The 12,475-nt window shown below is 42.7% G+C and overlaps 1 protein-coding gene across 7 annotated transcripts in view; it reads right to left on the bottom strand.

The window, feature by feature from the left end:
- MEGF11 (multiple EGF like domains 11) overlaps positions 1 to 12,475 on the bottom strand; it is a 254,466-nt gene that overhangs the window by 156,566 nt on the left and 85,425 nt on the right. For all 7 annotated transcript variants that reach the window (XM_077185613.1, XM_077185612.1, XM_077185615.1 and 4 more), the window contains exon 6: positions 12,322 to 12,414. In XM_077185613.1, the coding sequence (XP_077041728.1) occupies positions 12,322 to 12,414 (93 nt within the window). The remainder of the gene's footprint in view (positions 1 to 12,321; positions 12,415 to 12,475) is intronic.

Raw genomic sequence — 12,475 nt, 5'->3', positions numbered from 1 at the left:
CCCAAGAATTCCTCAAACTTCCAGCTATGTTTCCCCATCTCACACCCTAGCACTAAAGTGTGCAATCTCTATGGAAAAATTGATCTTCCATATGAATCCTCATATCTTTCTGCAAACCTGCCTCTTTCTGCAGTTTGTTTCCAGGATTTGATCTTTATTTAGGAAATTATCACTGCAATGTAGATAAGTCAAGAGAGGACATCAGATTTTGAGCCTTGGCTAAAAACTCTCCTGTAATCAATTTTTATGATTTACTCACAAAGCTGCATAATTGGAACACTGCAGCTCTGTACATGGGGTTCAGAAAGGTGAGACTTAAGCAGGCAGTAGGAAGGTTGAGAAACTCTTACCTCTAAATCACCCCAAGTGTCTGCTGTTTCGTGTTTTAGCTGCTTCTGTTAAAATTTGAATTTTGCTGGCTAATTTCACCCTCTACCCTGAATTTGATGCACATGTTTTTAAGCATCCTAGTCAGGGTTATAAAACCTGGCAGCCTCTGGCTTTCACATAAGCAGGCACTGTGTGATAGGCAGAGAAGCGACTGAAAATGAAAATGATGAACAGCAGAGACTTTTCATGTTGAATGACCACCCTCCATGATCAAAGAATAAGTGTTTTATCTCTCTTTTTTTCTGGTTGATGCCCATAAAGCTCCTCCTGATATAAAATAATCTCAGTAACAATACACACATCATTTCCATCTAGCATTTACTGTTATTCCTAATGGGGCCTAAATCCTTCTTGCACAGCACACCCCAAAGCCATGAGAGTGGATAAAACCTACTGCTACAAAGTAGTTGTGGATGGGAACCTTTCTCACACGCTTCCTTTCCCTTTTCCACCTTTCTCCCCTGAAGACTCTGTGTACCAGTAGGTTCCTTTTGATTTCCCTGCACAACCCAGAAACTCATCGTGCATTGTTATTCTCTGACTTTACTCATCTTTTAGGTCACTGATCGTATTTCATGAGCTCTTGCCATTACAAAGACAGACACCCATATCTGTGACACTTGGGTCTCTTCCCAGCTCCCCTGACAAATGGCCTTCACTGGGCTTTTTTGGACAAGATTGAAGTCTTTAGAACTCTCATTTTCACTCCCAAACATCCAGATATTCTGCTGGGCTAACACAGGCATATTTAATAAATAAAATCTTGCTGTTTCTCTGCACTGAATCAGGTCTTTTGGAGGTGTAAGGAAATAACTGGAAGATGTGCTTGTTATATAGCACACACTGAAGGCAATCAAATGGTGTAAGGAAAGGTCAAGACTAAAGGTGTAAAGTATTTTCATGAGTACAGAAATACAAGTGAACTTTTGACTGTATAAATTTTCCCTAATGTGCAAAATTCCTGGTGTTTCACCTCTGCTTTTTTCAGTAACAAAATAAACCCTGTCTATTGAAAACTGCACTTTCTTTGCTTGCATGATCCTTCCAGGCCAAGAAAAGGCATTTTTGGCAGTTGAATGCACTATAACTTCCAGCATCCCACTTCAATACGTTGTGTTTAAACATTACATAGTGTTTATTGAAGCCATAGTGCTGTAAAAGACATTTACATCCCTTCATAAACACTTCAACAGGTTTCCTTGCCAGCACCAAAAAAAGACAAACACCACTTGAACCTGAGCACTTCATCTCTAAATCCTTCTGTCTGGATATCACCTGGTTCAGATTCTTGTCCTGATTTAAGTTCAGATGGCAATGAAGTCCCACAGAGCCTCTGCTCACCAGTGGGTTGGGGAGGAGAACTGGAAAAGGATCAAACCCACTGGTTGAGATAAGAACAGGAATAATAATAATAATAATATAAAAAGAAGAAGAAAAGGAAGAGGAAGAAGAAGAAGAGAGGAATAAAACCAAGGAAAGATAATTGCTGCACAACACAATTGCTCACCACCCACTCTTGGATGCTCAGCCCATCCCAGGACAGCAATTGGTGCCTCCCAGTTTATTCACTGAGCACAACATTCCATGGTATGGAATATCCCTTTGCCCAGTTCTGGTCAGCTGTCCTGGCCATGGCCCCTCCTGATTTCTTATGGGCTCTTCCCTGGCAAAGCAGGAGAAAATGGAAAGTCTTTGACTTAGGGTGAGCACCACTGAGCAACAGCTAAACATCAGTGTGTGATCAATATTATTCTCATCCTAAATCCAAACCACAGAACTGGATCAGCAGCTAGGAAGAAAAATAACTCTATTCCAGCTGGAACCAGAAAAATCTTTGCCCTTATTAACCTGCCTGTGGCATCTCCCATCACCATTCTATCCTCAGTCCTTCCACTTCACTTTCTTATTTTAAAAAAATCTGGGATTTCTCCTTGGTAGAAAGAGCCAGTAACTGTCTGCTCACAGGGCTGAAACTGTAGGTACCTCACGTGCATCATAGTGTTCATTTGTAAAGTATTCAAATTCAACTATGTATTGTCTCAAGTCAGTTATCTGCACACTGACCTCCTTTCCTATCCCCATCTGCTTCTGCCTGTTCTCATGTTGATTATTTTCCCAGCATTTCCCCTGAATTCCCTCTCTGTCATATCTCAATCTTGATTTTGCCCTGCTTTTTTATTCCGTGCCTCCATGCATATCACCTTCCCCTGCTTTTCTTGGCTTTGGTCTCTGTTCACAACTCTGTTTGCAGTCCGTGGTTATGTTACAACCACCTCCTCTGGAGTGTCAGGTATGATGCTGGCACACCATCTGCTCATTTATTTCCTCAGGTCACGACACATTCTCTCATTTTCCATGCTCTTCCTTCTGGAGAGCTGCGGGCCTGCTCCTCTCCCTGCCCGAGCTCCATTAGTGGTGAGAACAAAACGCTCACCTGCAAGCAGCCTGCGAGGGCTCTGATCTGCCAGCCCTGCATTTACAGCCACATTTGCACTTGTTAAAGTCCTCTGCTGTCTCATTATTTCTCTCCCCAACAACAAGGCAGACAAGCTGTCAACAAACATTTCATTGTCCTCATTTCATTGGGGACACAAGGTATCTGCTCCTATGGCAAACACTTTTTCTGGGTTTTTTAAGGACTACAAATAAGTATCAGAGTATTATTTGAGGGGCTTAAGAGGGATTCTTGTGAGTGTAATTTAGAAGAACAGGATTTCTCAGAGAAACTTCTGAAAATACTTCACTCCAGTACCTTGCTAACAAACTCACAATAGCACAAACACTGGGTAAAACAAAGAAAACTCCCTGAAACTTTCTCATTTTATGCAGAGTGATTAAAGATCACCATGACCTCCTCCTGCATGGAGAAGCTACCAGAAATGCAAGTGATTTTAAGGCTAAAGAGAAAATCCAGAGTGTCACCTGTGCAACGGCAGACACGCATCTCTAAAGAGGTCTCTTATTCCTACACAGGTATTTTATGGACATGGGAAGAACTTCAAACCCAGTAAGCAGCAGAGCACTCCGCTGTGCTGCCACGTCCCCGTTAGGCGTGGAGGCGCTCGGGGCCATCGCTCTCACTTTAAACTGCCGTGCTCCGTCACTTCTGCGTAGTCTCCTGCAGATGCGACCATCGCGCATCTCTAAAGTTAGCAAAGCTGCCTCCAGGCTGCATTTTAAATGCAGCCCACCCAAGACACCAAGGGCAGCTGTACATTAGAGCCTCCCTCTCTTTAGCACAGATATTAACTGTGGCTGAGCTCTTCCCAGCCCACCACTGCCACCCCTTTTCAGCTCCAATATGGGCCCAGTCAATCCAGAAGACAAATATACTCGACTCCCACTGAAATCAAGGATAAATGAGGACTTCCCACCCTATGGAGGCTGAGCTAAGTTCACACAAAATTAGGGTGAAGCCTGAGGACAAATCTCAGCGTGTAACACTTTCCCTTGGAGCAGACACTGCCCACGTTGAACACCAGGTTAGTGGGAGGGGACATGGACGATGGGGACTGCTCAGTGCAGCCAAAGAGCAGCTAAAATACACCCAGCTGCTGTTTCCTGAAATAAAGTATTTTAGGATCTTGGTATGTAGACTCTGAAATGTAAGCCTAAACAAAGAAACCCTCAGTACCAGGGAAAGCTGTGTGTTCATGTGCCTGCCTCCCCTGCCTGGGCACACTCCCTGCTGCTCTTGCAATGATTTCCTGCCTGTGCCTCGGATCTCGGGTATCCGTACACAGCCAGGCTGGTGTCTAACACTGTGTGATGAATATCTGCCATTTTCTAGCAAATTTTAGCTGCTGGAGGCCTGAGATAAATTTTAAGTCTAACTTTTGAATGAAACCTTTGGTTTCCCTTTTTGATTTCAATCCTTAAACATTGCCCAGGAAATAGTATTTTATCTCAGAAGAACAGCAGCTTTTAAAAAATCCTAAGAGCATGGGATGGAGCAGTAGGGCCTTTCCTAGTTGTAGCACTTGTCTTTGGGGACAGTAATTCATAACCCAGCAAAAGTCAGAACAGGCCTCAGGCTTCTCAAGCTTCAGGTGCCTGAAATGGCTCCTGAGGGATTTCCTGACACTTTAGTGTTGGACAGTGAGCAGAGCTCTGCCCTCTCCAAGAATGCCTTGGAATCCCTCACCATGTCTAACACAGGGAAAAGTGGTTTAGAAGCTTTCCCAAGGACCACTAATTTTTTGTGTGTATTTTTTAACAAGCAAAAACCCCAGAAATACTTTTGAGTGGGTGTCCACAGCTGAGATTTTTGCCAATGCTTTGCAAAAGGAAATTTTGCTCTTTTTTTCCAAGTGACAACTCTTAGTGACCAGGCCATAAAATTATACCAATGGTACTTTTAAATTGATCTAAAGTCTGTTCATTTGTGTAGTGCACATTTAAAGCCACATTATTGTAAGATGCTCCAGCAATGAAACTCAGCATTAGCAATTCAGTTCATTAAAGAGGATATTTTAGTAGGTTCTTTCTTTTATAGCTATTACTCTATCTAAAGTGAGAAAAACCTCAGTCAAATTAATAAAACTAACAACTCGTCACACATACGCTGCCTCTCTGTGAAGTCTGCTCTGCTCTCACCAGTTTGGCAGCCTAAGGAAGATGTATGGGAGCCAAATTCCCTCTTGCATAACCACACAAACCTGCACGGGAATGCGTTTAGCCCGTTCGGTGCTTGTAACCATGGTTTCATTTACTGAAAGTTACCCTGAAAATTCAAAGTTTTAGTCAATCATCAAGCCATTCCCCAGATGAGAGAGCAGCCACACAGTTCAGTTGTGCTGCAGGTTCAGAGGGGCTGTGCTTTGGGAGGGCTTCACTGCTGCTCTGTTACAAACACCTCAGCAACACTGAGGTGGTCTGGGACACAACTTCCCTGGACAGCCCTGCCTGCACCCAAAGCCTCACACCCAGCCCTCTGCTCCAAAACCTAAATGCCTTTTCTCACTCCCTTTGGAAGCACCAGTCCCTGACATCCTGCCCTACTGACAGGCAATCAGTAAGGCTTTAGACAATAAGATTTGCTCACAGCTTCCCTTTTCAGTTTTCAGTGGGAATTCAGTGTTGGATTCAAACTGATTTTGCAGAGATACTCAGCATGAAGAATTGCAGTTCAGTTCCATGGAACACAGAATTTCCATCCTGCTCAGGGATAGCTCACCAGGGGCTGTGCCCAGGTCACTGGGTCTTACCTGTTCTCTCAGCTCCCGTTTGTCAGCTGTGAGACCCAAGCAATGTTCATGCCCTTGCTCATCCTGGATGGCACTCAATAACTACTGGCCCCGATAAAAGAGATCCTCACCAACCTGGTTTCCACCTCATCTCATGAGTTCCCATTCAGGTAATGGCTTAGGGATTTATCTAACTTAAAGAAGTTAAGATTGTTCCTTATTGACTTTAAAAAGACTATTCATATATATGAAGTACAAGGCTGGATCAAGCCTTGAGAGCAAGGCACGAGCTGGAAGACAGAACTCCAGGGACTGGAACAGACAGAGTCAGGTCAGCTCAATTGACTCTTCAAATCATCCAAAAGAGGGAGTCTCAGAGGAGAGCTGAGAGTGCTGGGGAAATAATCTGTCACTACCTTGGCTTTAGACACAACCAGCTGATTTAGGGAAGGAAGAACTGTCCCAGACTCTGACAGGGAAGATGAAGGTGAAAAGTAGAAGGACACAGGGTGCTGAATTTCTATTTTTCACTCACTTTAGTACAAGACTTAAAACAACTGGCAGCTGATCTATTCATCACCAATGAATCACACAGAAGTACAGAAAGCAGCTCCTTCCCAGAGTAAATCTTGGATCTACTTTTCCTTTTTCAGGATGAACCCTTGCCCTTTGCCCAGCCCTGTTACTGTGGCAGAAGCCCAGGCTCTTATCACTCCAGTACCTTTCCATAAGCTTGCAGCACCTCCCAAGTGGTTAATTCATGGAAGCTGAGAGGATACAGGATACACATCCCTCACAAAGTGAGGAGAAACTGCCAAAAATGACTGGGCAGATATCAACAGCTTCAGCAAGAGACAAAATATTCCCAGCGAATGAAAAGCGACGGATCATGCGGGTTTAATGCAGCCAAATTATCTGTGTAAAAATACACGCAGGACATGCTGCTGTGCCACCAACGGCACTGCACAGCAGCTTGTGTTTACATCTCATTCCCTGTCACAGGCTGTCCTGTGTGGGCTGGGCCCAGGAAGAGCTGCTGCCACAGAGCCTGGGAACACATGAAACCCAGGGCCTGAGCCCTGCTGCGTGGGCCCAACATCCAGCAGAGGCAAAAATTAAACACAAGCGGTTTACCTGATTACACCAGTTCAGCAGTGATTGAAGGGAGATGGGTGTTTTTTAAGTTTAAGGAAGAGCAAATTGTTAGAACTGAGAGACAGAAATCAATTCCACTCTGTAATTGCTACGGAAAGATCCTTCTATGAGCCTCACTGGAGTTTGATTTTGTACATTTGCATCTCTTTGCATGATGCAGTTGTCACTGAATCTGCAAATCACATCAAAATTAAGCTGTAATTTGAGCTTGGCTTAAATGAAAAGTGTGTTAAAACTTTGAAGTCCACATGCTATGGGTATGAAATCCTGTTTCAGCTAAAGCAATAATTAAGACTGGATCGCAATTGCAGTTTAACAACTTCAAACAGATCTTTAGAAACCGCCTCTAAACCCAGCAGCTGGAATGGCAAATGAAACACTTGGGCTGTGGTGGAAACAGGGACCCTGGTTCTGTGACCTCATCTGGCACTTGGGTACAGTAGTCACTGAGGTACAAACCCCACAGTGACAAATCCCAGATGAGCCATGAGCAGGTGTCCCTTAGGGACAGGCTCTGGATCTAAGCAGCAGCCCATTAACAGCTTCGAAGAGCTGTGGTCTTGCACCTTCACAACTCTTTGGTGGACTCTGGTGGTTTCCTGGTCAGTCTCTTCCAAAAAATCTGAGGATGAAAAATCAGCTAATGATTCTGGCAGATCAGCCTCCCACATGAATTTTGTTTGAGTCTGAATTCATGAACCAGGGATCTTTCCTTTGAACTTCATTTCCTCTCCAGAAATAGTTCAAAGCAGTTGGAGAACATGAATGCCAAAATCAAGCCTGAAAACCACCACAGCCTCACTTTAAAACACTTCATTTTCCTCCTGAGAGTTCTGCTGTTGCTTTCCATGGCTTGTCAAACAACCCCGTTCAGATTTAGCACAGAATCTGCTGTTCCCATTCATCACGAGTCTCAGGACTGAGGCACTCCAGCTGCTCCAGGGCTATACCCTTAAAAGTGATCTTGCTGTGATGTTACAACAGCCTGTTGTTGTGACCTTGGCTATTTTTGACAAAGAGATAAAGATGAAATAGGTTCTTGTTCCTAATGACAGCTTGTACAAAACATCCTTTCCAAGGAAAACTATGTTATCCATATGTATACCTTATGGATCCGGCTATGCCAGACAGCAGCACTATAATCTCTCTCCCCCAGGTGACACAGCAAGAAAAATGGTTTGGCTTTATTATGCCAACATCTCTTTAATTGCACTTTGGGAAAGTACTGTGTTTTCTCTCAAAACTAATAACAAATCAAACACTTTGAAAACCGCTTTATTTTTTCACTACAACCTCTGTGTTTGTTTACTTGGAAATCTCTCAACCTGGCACACGCAGTTTTGGAAGATTTTTGCTTTTAATTCGGGATTCTTGCATGGAACTTTCTTTTTTCCTACCTGTTGCCCTTTTTTGAGAACGCCCTATTAACCAGAAAGATTTCTGTGACCTTCCTCACAATAAATAATGTTCATGAGAGTCAAATTGGTCTTCAATAAAATTACTTGATTAACATCTTGAAAGAAAGATCACCTTATTCCTCACAGGCCCGATGATTTCAATTAAAGCTTTGTATTAATTTCACTTAAGTTTTTTAGCTGTTCCTTCAAAACTAATTTAACAACCACCTAAATATTTAAACAGGTGAAAACCTTATCCTATTTGTGTAAGGATAAGCTTAAATTCTTTGCTGGATGGTGGCCTAAGGGCCTGTAAATACAGATGGCTGTGAGCAAGACCCAGAAGAGGCCAGGTAACCACCAACAGGCAATTATATGCCCCCCAGAACTTCAAGCCAGTATATCATACTGTTTGAAGCTAATTGCTTTGAAATAATTGGAAAGGTGAGCAGGTAAGTTCACACAGAGCATTTGCAATCTTGCTTTGTATTTAAAAAACCAACATTCCAGATTGCATGGACAAAACAGGCATGATTCAATAAAACAAGTTAAAAGGGAAGGGGAAGGTATGCAGTGGTCTTTAAAAAGGATTTTCCTTTTAATTTTTAGCATCATTAAAATGCTGAAAACATTTTGTTCAAGAGCTTCTTTAGTTAATACCTCATTACTTCTCTTTTTATTGTTATGGTAATCAAGCCTTAATATATTGCAGCTTTATAGCATGAAATCAAGGCTCGGCCTGTGGGCATGGACAGATGTACAACAGCATGCAGTAAAACACAGGTACAGAGACATGCAGAGCTGAATATGGCACTGGGGTTTTTTATAATTGTTTAGCAATTCATCTGAAGTTATTTTAACCTTGACAACAGATGAACTCTAACATGTACCATGATCACTCACTGGAAAGCTGCACTGAAAAGCAAATTTTGTAACTGTTGTCTTACAGGCTGGGTTCTAGGAAAGCATGAAACCAAGTCTGAGCAAGATGATTAAATTGTTTGCATGACTACAGGCTGTAGCTGTAACTATTCAAAACATTTAATTGAGAATATTTTAGCCAAGGGAGAATGGTAATGCTGGGGAACTGCATTTTACACCAGGACTTTGCCTCTCTGTGGAAATTGGGGCTCAGTGTCAGCATTCAGACCCTCTCCAGGCATGGGCACACCAAGAAAGAGGAATATTCGGGTCTGACTTGTGGTTCTGAAGTGAACTTGGACCTTGTGCTGGAGCTTTGCGAATGGTTGAATTTCACCCATCAAATCAAGTGAAAGTTAGAAATAACTTTTAGAAAGTTATAATGGCTGTGTCTGCAGGGTGTTGAAATTGTATCTCAGCAAGAGGGAGCATCCTTAGATCTTCCCCGAGTAAATGACAACACACGACCCCAGTGTCAGAGAGGCTCCCCCTCTCAGCGGCGCCTTCAGGAGACATCGCTCAGGAACCATTCCAGCTCCTGGGAGCTTTGCTAAATTTAAAGGGAGTGTTTTGGCTGGCAGTCCCTCTCCCAGTGAAAGCGCTTCAAACAGCCAACATGAAAAGCAATATGCCTGTGACTGCATCAAATCCCTGATCCTGAGGGATGCCTTGGGAGTTCTCCAGCCCAGGGTTTGGGGTGGTACCATTGACCACCAGCCTGGCTTTGTCCCGAGCACACCCTGCAGGAACATCCCAAACAGCCTTTGGCACTGCAAACACGAGCCCTTCACTGGTTACCAACAGTCATGAAGGAGCAGAAAGAAACTAGGTACAGGTGACACATTATTCCAGTAGAAGTGAAAATTGTTTTCCACATTATAACTGGGTAACAGTAAAATATGATTAAACACATGGATCATGTAGCAGAAAAACGTGGCTAACCTCAGTTAGGCAAAGCTTCCAGATTTCCCCTTTCTTGGAAATATTGGGAGTAACGATGTGCTGTATTCAGATGAAATCTGTTGCTTTAAACCTTTGAATTTAAACAAAGTCTCCGAACAATGAATAGTCCAGTCACCCAAATTTCTAGTGTCAAGCACAAAAGTGAGCAGCTCTCAGGTGCAGTAAATCTGACTTTCCCTCCTAGGAGCATTTCACTGGGCAGAGCCTGTGGGATCAGACCCTGGGACAGGAACACATGTTACCCAGCATATAACAAGGGGAATGAAAGACAATGGGCACTATAGGCCAGCAAACACACTAATTATATTAATAAAATGAAAGCTTAAATTTTGAAGCTAATCCTGGGCTATCATTTATAAAAGTTAACAGGGCATATTTAATTTAGGAATTGGCTAACACTTCTCTTTCCACCACTGAAACCTCATAAATGAAATATACTGGATCCCTGCCCAGTGCGGAAATAAAAGTTATGAATAATGTTTCTATCTCAATCATTGTCAGTGCTTTAATATTCCTAATTACTTTAAAAAGCTAAATATTCAATATAGGAAAAACCTTCTTTTTCTTTTATCTCCACTTGCAAGATTAGAGCAATTTAATAAGAGTCACTGGGTAGTTTTAGTCCACAAGACCATTCTGTATTTTGACATCTTATCCTTTCCTGGCCATTTTTACACAGAATGAAGTGCTTTTTACTCTATGAGTGCACATGTGTATAAATGTGTAATCTGTATCTGTACGTCCTTATTGTCATAGTCTTTTTATTATTATTATTTTTAACTTCTGTTAGTGCTCATGTACTGTACAAATACTCAGTAGTAGGATAAACTAAATCTAGTACTATGAATAATAAAAAACATTACATGAGTTCCTGAGAATCTATACAAAATCTCACAATTAATGTTGTGGGGTTTTTAAAATATTTTTAAAGAGAGATATTCAATATATCATGATGCCCAGTTTTCCCCTTGTCTGCATTCCAGGTAATCCCAAAATGTTGCTCCAAACCCCACAGTATGGCCTTTGTTTCCATCCTTGGAATCATATAATCCCAGAATGGTTTGGGCTGGAGGGACCTCACTGATCATCTCATCCCAACCCTGCCATGGGCAGGGATGCCACCCCCACACCAGGTTACTCAGGACCCTGTCCACCTGCCCTTGAACACTCCCAGGGCTGGAGCATCCACATCCCCTCTGGACTAAAGTCCTTCCTCCCTGCTCCTTTCCTATTCCCTCTTCTGCTGGAATATTCAGCAGAGCTGCAGACAAACCCCCAGGAACCCATCCAGGAATCTGCCCCACTGCCTTCAGCCTCTGGCTGTGTTCACCCCCGGGCACATTTACCTCCCATTCCCTTCTAACTCCTCCCTCTATAGATCCCTCCTCTGTTACCTACTTCTTCTTAAGATCCCAATCAATTTGGGAGAGAGGGAGGAAGCCAACACAAAACAAAACACCCATTCAGTTTCACTTCACAGCACCTCTACCCATGCAGCTTTATTTACTTGCCTGATGCACAAATTGACTCCATTTATCAAGCTTATTCCTGCTTTGTCAATAATGTCTCAGGCCTGTGTTACGTCACACTCAGATGTTTGTGCTGCCTGCTCCATTCCAGCATGAACCAACCACTTCAACTCACCGTGCCCAATTAAGAGAGTTTAACAAACACAGCCTTGCCAGCTGAAAGAATTGAAAGCCTCAAGTGTGGATTAATTTCCTAGCAAAAGGTGCAGAACTCCCAACTCCCATTTCCCTGACTTTGGCAGTATGGATTTAAGGAATGGATTGTAAGTCAGAGGAGAGAATCTGGGCTGCCTGAAAAGTCAATGGCAAAACTCCCCCTGGCTTGAACAGGACAGAATTCTATCTGGAGAGAGTGCTTTCCAAACAGCTCCAACACTCCACAGAGTATTTCATGAAGAATGTGCTGTATTAAAGATTTGAGAGAGAAAAAATTCTTTATAGAGCTCTATTATCTGTACTGGTGTCCTAATAACAGGACCAAAAGCATTAACAGCATCCTCCACTGCATTTCACATTTCTTTGCAAAACACAACCAAAAAAGTCCAATGTCATTATCCTGGGAAAGGGTATTTTCACATATTCATAGAACCACAGAATGATTGGGGTTGAAGGGACCTTAAAGGTCATTTTGTTCCAGCCCAATACGAACTTTTACAAAATAACCAGCAGACAACACTCATTTTTCCATTCAAATAATCCAAGTTCTAAGGCCACTGCTTTATAATACCTGGTTTTTAATAGCAACACATATTTTTATCATATTTTGGTATCTTTACTCACCACTTGAGCAATCAGTCCCTCCCCAGCCTGGTTCACAGTGACACGTGTCAGGAGAGACACATCTTCCATGCACACACTCCTCTGTGCACAGTGCTGTTGAGAGAAAACAACACACAGCATTGTAAACATATTAAGTGGTTGCTAAACATACCCT

This window comes from Agelaius phoeniceus, chromosome 13, assembly GCF_051311805.1.
Source record: "Agelaius phoeniceus isolate bAgePho1 chromosome 13, bAgePho1.hap1, whole genome shotgun sequence".
NCBI classification, from domain to species: Eukaryota; Metazoa; Chordata; class Aves; order Passeriformes; family Icteridae; genus Agelaius; species Agelaius phoeniceus.
Note: the sequence above shows the minus strand (reverse complement) of the source record. Positions and strands in the feature narration are given on the sequence as shown.